The sequence below is a fragment of the Fundulus heteroclitus genome, chromosome 16, assembly GCF_011125445.2.
Source record: "Fundulus heteroclitus isolate FHET01 chromosome 16, MU-UCD_Fhet_4.1, whole genome shotgun sequence".
Taxonomy (NCBI): Eukaryota; Metazoa; Chordata; class Actinopteri; order Cyprinodontiformes; family Fundulidae; genus Fundulus; species Fundulus heteroclitus.
Genome location: NC_046376.1, coordinates 25,416,358 through 25,431,193, shown reverse-complemented (window position 1 = coordinate 25,431,193; position 14,836 = coordinate 25,416,358). Strand labels below are relative to the sequence as shown.

General features: G+C 38.1%; 1 protein-coding gene across 1 annotated transcript; it reads right to left on the bottom strand.

Annotated features, from left to right (window-relative positions):
• Positions 1-3,592: 3,592 nt before the first annotated feature.
• LOC118566327 (deleted in malignant brain tumors 1 protein-like) lies at positions 3,593-9,524 on the bottom strand. The gene is made up of 6 exons (XM_036148042.1): positions 9,500-9,524; positions 8,053-8,364; positions 7,390-7,701; positions 6,808-7,051; positions 6,099-6,246; positions 3,593-3,685 (listed from the first exon to the last, which is right to left on the bottom strand). The coding sequence occupies exons 1-6, from the start codon at positions 9,522-9,524 to the stop codon at positions 3,593-3,595; spliced, it is 1,134 nt and encodes a 377-aa protein (XP_036003935.1).
• Positions 9,525-14,836: the final 5,312 nt, after the last annotated feature.

The following is a 14,836-nucleotide window of genomic DNA, read 5'->3' as shown; positions in this document are numbered from 1 at the left end:
TCATCCCCTACTGCACATGCGCAGTGTCGTACTTCCGTTATTAAAACTAAACATGAAGGGCTTTATTTACTAACATACTAAGCAAAACCAAAGCGAAAAACAGCAAAATAATAACCAATACGCCAGCAGGATGTGATAATCTTTCATAAAAACTTTGTATTTAACCAGAGTGAGTTACTGACGTATAAATAAATGAAAAGTCAAATAATGTGGCTTTGCACCTTTAAACCTTTTCAGTTTAAACCGGAGCATGTTAAAATGGATACCAATGTCATAGTAGTAGTAGTAGTAGTAGTATTAGTAGTGATAATAATAATAATAATAGTAATAGTAATGAACCGATGAATGACACGTACCACTCGCAGGACTGTGTGAACTGGCAAGTTGTGCTCTGTGTGCGGTTTCAGGTCCAATAACACTTGTTTAGGATCTAATCGGTCCAGTCTTTGGTCCATTAACATTTGTTCAGGGTCTGGTCTTTGGCCTGGTGTTGGGTCAGTGATTTCACATTTGGTACCAGCAGCAGTGGCAGTATCTTTATTTAAAAGGACTTCCAGTGTTCCCTGTCTCTTATGTTTTTCCCAGCGTTTCGCTCGCAAGGTGACGAGGTTTAGGCACTTTATAGATAAAAATAGCCGGCATGGTGGTTGGTTTTAGCTTATGAGGGTAACACTCAACTGTTTCCTGCTTCATCAGTTTTGTTGGTACAAATGAGTCAAAGTCTTCTGGAGAGAAGTATTGAGAGCACAAATGTCGGTCCTTCGGAAGATGTGTGCCCCCAGTGACTTCCCATTGTGCTTTTCTTTTTTTTTTTTTCAAGAGGGAAGCCATGAAGGCTCAACTCATCTTTTTTGTTGTTTTCTGTTTTGGAATTACAGCCAACAGCGACACCGTGTGGCATAAATTTACACTAATCAAACGTAATACAATACAAAATTTGGATCACTCTGTAGGTTCCAGTCCAGTAGGACCCAAGCACGTGATTGCTGACAGACGTGGAGCCAGTGTCACATTACAGACAGGGCAAGGGCTTGTAGTGTGGGCACTTATAGCGTTTTGGCTATTTCACTTGTTAACAATTCCCATTGCGGATCAGGGGTCTCATTTATAAAGCTTGTGTACACACAAAATGGGTTCTGAAATATGCGTATGTGGCTTTCCATGCAAAAGTTGGGATCTATTAAAAATAGGGCTGGGCAAGTTAACGTGTTAATTTCGCGTTAACTCATTAGACTATTAACGGCGATATTTTCTTTAACGCGCATTAACGCATGTTGCTCACATGCTTTTATTTTGTGAAGGTCTGTTGCTGCGGTGTAGGGGTTTGAATCAGAACAGTAAGTGGCGATAATGCGCCAATAACCTCGCTGTCAGCCAAGCCTCGGATTCAAAGAAGAAGAAAGGTGCTGGCCGGAAAAAAACAAAGCCGACATGCGGAAGGCGGTGTTTCCCGCTTAGGCGAGGCGGTGAGTTGACGGCCGGAACAAGTTTTGTGCGGAGCGGAGCGGGGGGGGGTCTGCATCGACGCCGTTGGTGAAGTCGCTTCTCGTTTCAAAGTATCCATGTGTTTTTGCCTGTTTTTCCCTGCCATTCACTATATGCACAACAACAAAAAAACGCGTGTCAACTTCAAATAAACGCAAGCAACGCAAGCATATCGAGTTAGCAAGCATTTCAGTTTAAAGTTCTTCCAGCATTGAATATGACAGAAACAAGTTAGTTGTAACCACTGCCAAGTTAAACTTTGGTATTGAACATAAAATGGTAATGCTGCTCCCTGCTGTTACCTCAGAAATTGCCTGTTTTTGGTAGATTTTTCCCCCATAAATAATTCCCTGTCAGTGGCAATAAGCTTTAATTTATTATTATTGCTATTTTTTGTTTTACATGTTTAAGTTGAGCTTTACACTAAATATGTGTTACTGATAAGTGCTACAAATGTTACAACACTTTTGTTCATATGGCAGCAGAACATTAAAATAAAAGTGCTCTTTACACTACTTTTGAATTCATTCTTGGAGTTTGTAAATACAATGCGATTAATCGCGATTAATCGCGATTAATCAGGGCGATTAATCGCGATTAAATATTTTAATCGTTGCCCAGCCCTAATTAAAAATAAACTTGACGGGAAAATGTGCGGCCCTCACGGCAACTCTGGCCCATACATACACTCATTTTCAGAGGAAATTGGCGACACAGATGGTAAAGTGGTGAATCACAGTCAAGTTGCATGACGATTCCTCTTGGACGACCAATTTCACTCCAGGGACTTTAATTTTAGCATTCAAAACCACAGTGTTACTCATGGTTGCGCTAGTGACACATAACTATACAACAGGACCTTTCAAATAAAAAAAAAATGCCTGTAAGCCATTGTTATGCCAGAAAGCTGTTTGAATATGATTATTATTATTAATTATAATTTGGTGTTATAATTTTATTAATAGGTCATTCAAACTCAAATAGTAGCTATAACAAAATATGGCTCTAATGGTGGTGATACCAGGGTTCTAAGCTTGTAATAATTTATGCCACATGCATTTATTAATTAGCTGTTATGAACTCAGTTGTGCTGGAACAAGGTGATCTGATCTGTTCCTGGCCGATGAGATTTATCCAGCAGCGTTGATAACTCAAAATATAACAGCAATTAGAGTTTAAACCGTTACTCCTTTATCACCAATCCAATGATATTGTCTCTGTATTAATGTCAAATGTTAACTCGAAAAGAGATAGCTCTGTATATTCTGATGACCATGCAAACTCTGAATTGAAATGAACACAAACAATTACTATTCCACCGGTTGCTATTTATTGAACCGAAGCAATTCCCTTTTACAGTAATTATTCTAATTCAGCAACCTTGTAAACTCTACTCACTACTAACATAAGCATGCAAAAATATATGAAAATAAAGGTCAAAAATTTATTAAAATGAGAGGTAGCAAATCTTAGTTCAACTCAGTTGTTTAAACATCACATTCAAGACGTCGGTACTGATGTAGCAGCATTGAAAGACAAAACAGCTTTGAGAATCCAGATGGACACTTCAATGTTTTCCAGCAGCTAGCTACAGCTTAGCTACGCTGCACCTTCCCAAGATGGAGACTATGACAAGACGTGACCTACAACCTTGCGTGATGTGTAAGTGGAAGTCTTAATGACGTAACCAGTGCTTACGCTAATGTGGGGTGGTGCCTTGAGTAGGGAGGCGGCCTGAATAAAAAATTCACGGGGAGACCACAAACTGAGGTTTAACAAAGAGATTCAATTCACTTAAAAGAGGACAGGAAAGAGAGAAACGGGGAAAAAGATGGAAAAAGCGACCCGCGGCATAGTCACTTATGAACCACAAATCAACACAGCCAAAATCACTTACAAAATGCATGCACATACATCAGAAATATTCAGCAGTTAAAACAAAACTCCATCTTGGAGTAATTAAGCATTAAACTAAATCCTAATAATACTGCCCAGGCACAATTAAATCACCGGATGAAAAGAGAAATAAAAAAAAAAGGGGAATCTTTCTTTACTCTGACTTTGCCTCGGCTGGTGACCTGTGGTGCATTGAGTCCGCGGATCTGATTCAGCTCAGCGAGCCGGTGCGTCGGACAGTGGGGAACGGGATGGGCAGGTAGGAGTGGAGTCCCTTCGTCTCTCTATCTGGGCTTTTCAGACGCTTTGTTCGGCCAAAACAAAAGCGTGGTCCCTTTTACGATCACCAGGAGATAACGGCTCTCAGTCTTCGATCGAAGTGGGTTCAGAAAGTACTTTTAAAGTCGACCTCCTGCTATGATCAAGCAGGGATAAAGTTTGCTTCCAAAATCCTCGTTCCAGCGAGAAAATCTAGCACGGCACGTGGGGAAAATCCCAAAATGGGATGAACAGCTGTGGGTGTCTTCCCAGTCTGGCGGGGCGCCAAGTAAGAAGGATGAGCGCAACGTGCCCATCGCTTCTAAAATCCTCCACAGTAACGTTATCTCGTCGTTTCGTCGTTAGGGTCGGCGGACATTTTGGGACGTGTTGCATGATGGGAGTTGGTGGCCATTTTGACCACATTGCATCATGGGAAATGCAGTCTGTCATGTCCCGAACTGGAGTTACACCATCTTAAATCTTAAATAAGTCCATGCAACATTTTATCAGGGTTTTCCACCATCACGTTCCTACGACGGAGTATTAGGGCCACACATGAAGAGAAAAAATATTTTTGCCATGACGAGATTAAACTCGACATGTCGACTTTAAAGTCGCCATGTCGACATTAAACTCAACATTTCGAGAATAAAGTTGAAATGTCATGTCGACTTTAATCTCGACGTGTCGACTTTAAAGTCGCCCTGTCGACATTAAACTCGCCATTTCGAGAATAAAGTGTGTGTTTTAATTAAGTGTGAAGGTAGTCTTTGCCGTGGTGCAACTGTACAATCATCACTGGAAGCGGTGGCCTACCAATAACGTAACGTCTTTCCCTAGTGATGCTTACCCGGGTTCGCAATTCTGAATTTGAGATTCTCGAAATGTTGAGTTTAATGTCGACATGGCGACTTTAAAGTCGACATGTCGAGTTTAATCTCATCATGGCAAAAAAAAAAAAATCCCTTCATGTGTGGCCCTAATACTCCGTCGTACATTCCCCTCCAGGTTGATGTGTTCCAGAGGCTAACAGATTATTGTGACAAGGTGTGAGGCGATTAGGCTACTTTAACTGTTGTAAACGGTGAGATCCATTCATGCGTAATGCTTCGCGGTAGATTGACAAAACCTTGCAGATGCGAGAATTAGCAGGAAAGGCAGTTTCAGCCAGAAATAAAATATTTCCTGGCCAATATGCTGCTTTAGACTCCGAACATTGCATTCTGCTATGACCTGCAAGGGAGACTGAGTATACCCCCCTCTCATGGGGGGTATAGTAGTCCCCAGAACACTGGTGCTCCTATGCTTGTTGCACCCTGCAGCTCACCATCGGCTTCCTAAAATGCTTTTTGCAGTATTTCTTTTTTTATTCTTCCTGGTCTACCTCTCTTCGCTGAATGTCAATCTGAACGCTCAGAGGAATTTTATCATCGAGTACTGCTGTTATTCGATGTCCAAAGCGTAACAATAACAATTGTTTTTTTTTTTTTTTTTTTTTTTTTTAACTAAAACAGATTTGTTTGTAGAGTGTGGGGTGTCCAGTTAGTTTGTGACAACAGACAACATACGAACAGATTTCACTCAGGATCAAATAGATGTCAGATGGGAAATCTTGCAAAACTTCTCAAAATTAAACGAATATTCCAAGTAAATAAACATGGACAGGGACACCTCCATATAAACTGTTGAGACCAGACATCAGTGCTAGGTTGTCTTGTTGATTTCGGGGTGAGTCTTCTCCAACAAACTTTCTGTCTTAACTTTTGGAGGTTTTTTTCACCCTATTTCGCCAGAGATTTTGAGCCACCCTGTTCCTGCCTGCCTGCCTGCCTTACCTGCCCGGTAGCTCTGTTTGTTTTTTGTACTGCCCTTTTGTTTTTTTTTGTTCCAGTCCTTGAAACAGTTATTAAAAGCTAGTTCTGAACCTCTGCTGGTCTAGTTGAATTCTGGGTCCCCTGCCTCTGATTCCTTACAGAAACATGTAAAATAAACAATTTTTGTAGTAAATATCAGTTTTTACGTATAACAAACAGCAATTTTTAAGTTAATTGGAAAATTACATGTTTAAGCCAACTTGTTCAACTAATCATGGATACCTTTAAGATGTGCAAAGCTTGTAGAGCCGTACCCAAAGACTTGTAACAGTAATTTTAGCAAAAACTGACAGCATTACAATAATATTTCAGGGGAAGTGAAGCATTGCATGTCTCACTTTTCAGATCTTAATTTAGAATTACAGACACAAATGTGAAAAATTGGCACTTTCCTTTCTCTTTACAATTTTGTTCTTTTTGCTTCTAATCTCACAGAATTTGTAAAAGATATGGCTGCTTTTCTAATGTTGTGGTTTTTACAAGCAGGACCATAGGCACAACCATTTTGGCACAACCATTATGTTGTGCCTAAAATTGTTCTTTCAACAATGTCAGTGGAAAAGAAATCTTATGAAATCTTACTTGAACATATGACACCAGCATCTTCATGGTGTCCACAATTGTGATTCCCAAATCCACTGTGCCCACACATTCCAAGAGAAGTTTCACTTCCTGAGCAGGCCAGATTATCAAGCCAGATTTGTCCAGTCCCTTGTCCGAAGTAAGCAGACTGTCGAGCATCCAAGACAGGACCACAGCCTAGCTGTCTGCAGGCCACCTCAGCATCATTTAGGTCCCAACCATGATCACAGATGGTTCCCCAGACACCATTGTGGTATATTTCAATTCTTCCAGAACATGATTTATCTGATCCAGCTAATCTGATTGAATAATCTGTAAATTACCATAACATATAATGAAAAAAACACAAGTATTGAATAAAAAAAAAACATTATACAAACATTTGCTATAGGTTTACTTTAGACAGACACGAACTGATTAAAGTATTATTCACTTTTTTTTTTTGATAAATATTTTTCCTTTTCATCACAAAACTCTAAGGGCATGTTCAGGACCACTAGCTTTTCTTATTTGTGTCAAATATCCACAATTCCTAACTATCCAGTCATTTTTTTCTTTTACAACCTGAATGTGTTTGATTATGGCAAAAAAAGTTAATAATTATGTTGGTAAATTATAAAAAATAATAAACATGATCTTACTTGAACATATGACTCCAGCATCTTCACCGTGTACACAATTGTGAGTCCCAAATCCACTGTGCCCACACATTCCAAGAGAAGTTTCACTTCCTGAGCAGGCCAGATTATCAAGCCAGATTTGTCCAGTCCCTTGTCCGAAGTAAGCAGACTGTGGAGCACCCAAGGCAGGACCACAGCCTAGCTGTCTGCAGGCCACCTCAGCATCATTTAGATCCCAACTATCATCACAGACTGTTCCCCAGACACCATTGTGGTATATTTCAATTCTTCCAGAACATGATTTATCTGATCCACCTAATCTGATTGAATAATCTATAAATTACCATAACATAAAATGAAAAAAAAAACAAACACAAATATTGAATTAAAAAAAGACATTATACAAACATTTGTTATGGGTTTACTTTAGACAGACACGAACTGACTAAAGTACTATTCATTCTTTTTTTACTTATTTTTTTTTTCCTTTTCATCACAAAACTCTAAGGACATGTGCAGGACCACTAGCTTTTCTTAATTGTATCAAATATCCACAATTCTTAACTATCCAAAGTAATGTTTTCATTTTACAATATGAAAGTCTATGATTATGACAAAAAAGTAAATAATTATGTCAGTAAATTATAAAATAATAATAATCACGATCTTACTTGAACATATAACCCCAGCATCTTCACCGTGTACACAATTGTGAGTCCCAAATCCACTGTGCCCACACATTCCAAGAGAAGTTTCACTTCCTGAGCAGGCCAGATTATCAAGCCAGATTTGTCCAGTCCCTTGTCCGAAGTAAGCAGACTGTGGAGCACCCAAGGCAGGACCACAGCCTAGCTGTCTGCAGGCCACCTCAGCATCATTTAGGTCCCAACTATCATCACAGACTGTTCCCCAGACACCGTTGTGGTATATTTCAATTCTTCCAGAACATGATTTATCTGATCCACCTAATCTGATTGAATAATCTGTAAATTACCATAACACATAATGAAAAAATACAAGTATTGAATAAAAAACACATTATACATTTCCTATGGGTTTACTTTAGACACACACTAACTGACTAAAATATTATTCATTCTTTTTTTACTACTTTTTTTTCCCATTTCATCACAAAACTCTAAGGAAATTTTCAGGACCACTACCTTTTCTTAATTGTGTCAAATATCCACAATTTCTTACTATCCAGTCATTTTGTCTTTTACAGTATGAATGTCTTTGATTAAGGCAAAAAAGTTAATAATTATGTCGGTAAATTATGAAAAATAATGATCACAATCTTACTTGAACATAAAAAATAATAAACATGATCTTACTTGAACATATGACTCCAGCATCTTCACCGTGTAAACAATTGTGAATCCCAAATCCCCTGTGCCCACACATTCCAAGAGAAGTTTCATTTCCTGAGCAGGCCAGATTATCAAGCCAGATTTGTCCAGTCCCCTGTCCGAAGTGAGCAGACTGTGGAGCATCCAAGGCAGGACCACAGCCTAGCTGTCTGCAGGCCACCTCAGCATCATTTAGGTCCCAACTATCATCACAGACTGTTCCCCAGACACCATTGTGGTATATTTCAATTCTTCCAGAACATAAGTAATCTGATCCAGCTAATCTGATTGAATAATCTGTAAATTACCATAACATAAAATGAAAAAAAAAAACAACAACACAAGTATTGAATTAAAAAAAAAACATTATACAAACATTTGTTATGGGTTTACTTTAGACAGACACGAACTGACTAAAGTACTATTCATTCTTTTTTTACTTAGTTTTTTTTTTTCCTTTTCATCACAAAACTCTAAGGACATGTGCAGGACCACTAGCTTTTCTTAATTGTATCAAATATCCACAATTCTTAACTATCCAAAGTAATGTTTTCCTTTTACAATATGAAAGTCTATGATTATGACAAAAAAGTAAATAATTATGTCAGTAAATTATAAAATAATAATAATCACAATCTTACTTGAACATATAACCCCAGCATCTTCACCGTGTACACAATTGTGAATCCCAAATCCACTGTGCCCACACATTCCAAGAGAAGTTTCTCTTCCTGAGCAGGCCAGATTATCAAGCCAGATTTGTCCAGTCCCTTGTCCGAAGTAAGCAGACTGTGGAGCATCCAAGGCAGGACCACAGCCTAGCTGTCTGCAGGCCACCTCAGCATCATTTAGGTCCCAACTATCATCACAGACTGTTCCCCAGACACCATTGTGGTATATTTCAATTCTTCCAGAACATGATTTATCTGATCCACCTAATCTGATCAAATTCTCTAAAAATATAGAATTCAAACACTGATTTAAGTCCAACTGCACAGAAATTGATTGATACGCAACAGAAGAACTAACCTGATTCAGATGATAATGACAGGAACATGGAGACTGTACAAGAAGAGACAAAAACACAGATGCATTATGTTTGGGTAGATTTACTCTTTACACAAAATAAATTACACAACAAAATTTGATCAGAGTATTGCAGGACTAGTGGAACAAGAGTAAATTCTGTAAAAAATAATTAGTAAATGTTTTTAATTCACTATAATATAACATGAAACAAGAACATTAATAATTTTTTTCATCATTTTTCTTAATCAGAGCATCATGTTATAACTACAATTGTGTTGAACTACATCAGCATGAATAACAGATCATTTATTGTGTACATTTTTGACACATAAATATAAGGACGCGTTCAAAACTAAACAACACTAGGCCTTCAAATTATACTCAAATTACCCATTTTACTCACCAAAAAGCAGCAGCTTGTTCCCCATCCTGTTGCATATGCAGATGTACAGCAGATTCAAAAGAGATACAATGAAGAAGACTTCATGCTAAAATGGTTTAGTTTCAGCTTGTGGTGGAGTCTCTCATACCAACAGCTTCCAGAGCACTGATGCATATTATATATAGATGTACATAGAGTAAAATTCATAGGAATAAGGTGTATTCAAATTTCTAGGCCCAGCATCTGAGTTACAGCCCACACAAACAAATGTGACTATTTATATATCTATATAAAATACAAACAGATAGTTGTGCAAATATGAGACTACCTTTGAATGAATGGGCATCTTCATTTTATTTGAATAATCCATATATGCTTTTCATGCCTATCAGTCTATAAACAGTGACTACTGTTTTCCCTATGTTTTGTCAGGAAGTGTAGACAAAAACAAATCTGTTTCAATGAAACAGATTCTTTAGCAGGAATTCATTAGACTTTCAGGGAATTTTTATTTTTCAATCACTGGAATTTGTTCTTGAGTTATTTTCTTACATAAAAAAGTTAGATAAATAAAATTCCAAGACAACTTGTGTCACTATACTTTGGAAGCGTTTAACTGCCAGACGTGATAAATACATTTAGGAGCAATATCTGGTTAAAACTAGAAAGTTATCTCGTAAGAATGAGACAGTTTCTCATTATATTGATATAGTTTTATTCCCGTTATAAGAGATAGTTTTCTCATAAAAATTAGATCCAGTTTTAAGGCATGACATCACATTTCATGGACATTTCAATGAAGTGTCATGGAAAGTGGAGATTGAGCAACTTCATGCATTTTTTCTACGAAGGCATCTGCAAAAGGATAGGCATTTCAAAACAGAGAAATTACAAAGTAAGTCATTAAATGGTTGATGTGTGTTCAATCCGTCCTGGAAAATGAGTCTGATTTCAGTGAAAGTAGGACATCCCGCGTAAAAGGAGTTGCCTGATATCATTTGACAGCCACCTGCTGTTATCACAACGGAAAAGTCAGGCGAGCTTTTTCCCTGGCTTAACTATAGACGGTCTTTAGGCTACATAAGCAGGTCTTATTTCTTTCTTCTGAGGCCAAAGTATACGGTGAGAGCAGCGGAGCTACAATGAACGGCTAACACCGAAGCTAGCTGGATACATAAACACTAGAAGTGCGCATGCTCAGCCAGCAAGCAAAAGCTAACATGCACACAGATTGCCATTAGGTGAGCGTGTCACAATGATTGGCATGTGGGACAACCAATAGATAAGGCGACACCCCTGGATCTCGAAGCTGAAAAAGATTGTTCACTATACCTTTAAGTGCTGTACCAGAAAAGTCAGAATGACCTTTTTTAGATATAAACAATAAACTCCCTGAGAGGACTCAGGTTTCAACTTTCAAAAACCTACAACACAGCAATATATTTGATTCCTTCCAATTTTCACCTCTATGCAGGTGATTACAACATCTCCCCTGTAAACCAGGCCAACAACGGCCCTAACGACTCCCCATTGCTAAGGGGTGGACCAGTTTCGGTTTAATTTGCATGTAACCTAAGCCATAACAAGGCCTTTTTGGGCAATAATATAAAGCTTAGAACTTCAGACATTTGAATTGAGAAAGCTTTCTGGATGGGAAGTGAAACGTCTTCAAACTTCGGAAAAAAGTCCAGTTGTTTTGTTTTTTAACTTTTTTTGGAATGATCATGGAGAATCTTCTCCAGCAATAAATATCAATGGCTGAATCCTTCGAAGGTCTACGTGGGCTGGGTCCTTGGAAGGCAACATGGCAGTAGGCCAAACATGCATTTCCAATTGGTACAGACTGACCGAGCAGCCAGCACCCTCTGCTGTACGACCAAGGGTACCAGGGCCGTGCAGAGACCGTTGGAGGGGCAGGTGCTCAAAGTTAAAAGAGGGCACATGGGGCACGGATTTGAAACACGATACAGAAACATACCTTGCTACACAACCGGTTGAAATGTACCAACCCATACTATAAAGAATGTAACATGGAATCAAGGGCGTTGGTTTGATTTGAACTTTGGTAGGGACACTCTTGGTCCAAAGCTTCATTGGTCCTACACAATATGCATGCTCTTATTTTTTGATGCTTGATTTGAGCATTAGAACGTGTTTTGCCTGTCTAAAAAGAAAAGGCAGCATTATTTGCTACATTTATACAAATTTTATAAGCACGACACACGCTAGATGCTGTTTGTTTATCTTTAAAGCATCACTGGATCTGATGAATGTCGAATTGGGACTTTTTCCCACTTTGAAAAAGTTTGCATTTGAACTTACCAGCAACAGAGACAGACAGTAAATGCGGGCCTATTAAACCAAATATATTCAAAATATGTCTGTTGTCTAGATTTTTCCTTTATTTTCTTTTGAAGATATATAAATGTGCAGAGATAAACCCCACCCTTATTCTTTTTTATCAAAGATACTCTGTCTGCATCATAAAACAGCAAAATTATACATTCAAGGTACTGCAAATAAATTTATTGTATTTACCTTGCACTGGAAGTAGAAGCGTCACTGACAGCATTTCAAATATTAAATTCAAACTTCAACAAAAGTACAACTGGGCTGTGTAGCCCATTTTATGTAATTTAGCTTAGCATTCCAAACACATTTCTTACATCATATATCTGAAGTGTAGATAACGGCTTCTCCTTACCTACATCCTCTCAGACAACTAATTATTTCCCTAACAATAGTGAGTTGTTGATGTTTAAATGTCCAGTAAATCTTAATACATAAAGAGCATGGAGGACCCAATACTGTACTTTGAGTAAGTTTGGTGACACCAAAACCGATCTGTTACATGAGTGGTTGTCCATTTCATCATTGAAATGAGAACATATTAATATACTAGTGGCATATACTAGTAAGACTATTAAACAACAGCAGATTAAACTTTAAGATATGTAAAGGCCTATATTAAATTAATTTTGCGACCACATCAACAGATTAAATAATTTCTTACTTTTTTGGTGTACCAAATTACCCGTGTAATGATGAAATATGTTGTGGACTAAATCCCTGATGAGAATGTCTAGCTCTATCCCTGGTTTGTACTAATTTACTAATGGACAGTGTGAAAACCTTTGTACAATAAAACCAATGTAAATGGTGTTCCTCAGTATTATTTGTCTTTATTCTAATTCTAGAAGTAGAAATTGTGAAATAAATAGCACTGGTAGGGACACTGTTATGCTGATGATACTCAGCTATATTTATCCATAAATCCTGATGAATCCAATCAATTACTTCGACTGCAGTCATGTCTTGATGACATCAAAAGCTGGATGACTTTAAATTTCCTGCATCTAAATTCTGACAAGACCGAAGTTTTAATCTTTGGGCCAGAGTCCTCAAAAAATAAACTTCTTAACCAATCACTTAATCTGGGTGGCATTAACCTGGCCTCTGGTAATAAAGTAAAAAATCTTGGTGTTATTTTTGACCAAGACATGTCATTTAAATCCCATATTAAACAGGTTTCCAGAGTTTCCTTTTTTCACCTCCGGAATATCGCCAAAATTAGAAACATTCTGTCCAGGAGTGATGCTGAAAAACTGGTCCATGCATTTGTTACTTCAAGGCTGGACTATTGTAATTCTTTACTATCAGGAATTCCACAAAATGCAGTTCAAAGCCTTCAGCTGATCCAAAATGCTGCAGCAAGAGTTCTGATGAAAATCAACAAGAGGGATCATATTTCTCCAATTTTAGCTTCCCTTCATTGGCTTCCTGTTAAATCAAAAATAGAATTTAAAATTCTTCTTCTAACTTATAAAGCCCTTCATAATCAAACTCCATCATATATCAGAGCTCTGATTACCCCGTATGTTCCTAACAGAGCACTTTGCTCTCAGACCGCAGGTCTGCTGGTGGTTCCTAGAGTCTCTAAAAGTAGAATGGGAGGCAGATCCTTTAGCTATCAGGCTCCTCTCCTGTGGAACCAACTCCCAGATTTGGTCCGTGAGGCAGACACCCTGTCTACTTTTAAGACTAGGCTTAAAACTTTTCTTTTTGACAAAAATTATAACTAGTGACTCATGTTACTCTCAGCTACCTTTATAGTTTTACTGCTATAGGCTTAGGTTACTGGAGTATATCAGGATCTAATTTTCTCACTATATTGAGTTCTACTGTTCTTCAATTATGCATTATGTGTTGTCATTTCTGCTTTAACTTTCTGTTCTCTCTCTTTTCTCTTCATAGTAGGTACACCTGGTCTGGCGTTCTGTTAACTGTGACATCATCCAGAGAAGACGGCTCACCCGCTACTACCATCTAATGTAGAACAGATTACTAGATCAATGTGTGCTTCTGTGCTTTTTGTTTCTCTTGTTGTGTCTCTGTTCTGTCTTCTGTAACCCCAGTCGGTCGAGGCAGATGACCGTTCATACTGAGCCCGGTTCTGCCGGAGGTTTTTTTTTCCCGTTAATGGGTGGTTTTTCTTCCCACTGTCGCTACATGCTTGCTCAGTATGAGGGATTGCAGCAAAGCCATGTACAATGCAGATGACTCTTCCTGTGGCTCTACGGTTCCCCAGGAGTGAATGCTGCTTGTCGGGACTTTGATGCAATCAACTGGTTTCCTTATATAGGACATTTTTGACCAATCTGTATAATCTGACCCAATCTGTATAATATGATTGAACTTGACTTTGTAAAGTGCCTTGAGATGACATGTTTCATGATTTGGCGCTATATAAATAAAATTGAATTGAATTGAACTATTATTATGTGGGATCCTAATTAGTCTAAACAAAATATAGCAGTTATGTGGCATATAGTGTTCCTATACTGTATATTATGTAAAATAAATAACACCTGCTATTTATGCCTGCCTGAACTGCCTCAAAGGGTCAACAATCAATGAAAGCAACAATAACAACAAAATATGGTAAAAGGGAAACCCTCACCTTTTCTTTTTCAGACGGCTGTGGCTAAGAATCTGAATTTTTAATAACCTGAAATCTTTGCTTTTCTGTCTTTCCAGCAGTCTTCAGAACTCCTGCCAAACACAGAATATTTAGTTTTATAAAAGAGATTAGGTTTTTGCTGATAAATGCATTATACTTCAGAATTAGATGCTATTTTGAGATGCTAATGTTGGTTACTTACATTTCTCAAGTTCCACAAATCCAAACTCTCTCTCCTGCTTCTTTACGGAATTGCACTCAGCAGCTTTCACCTATTTTAGTGCTGATAATATTTAGTTTCTTAACTGGGACTAGTTTTGTTGTCTAGTATTAATTGTGGTAACAGCAGTATCCCAGTATGAATCGAAATTTAAATCTTGCGCTCCAAGCAAACAGGC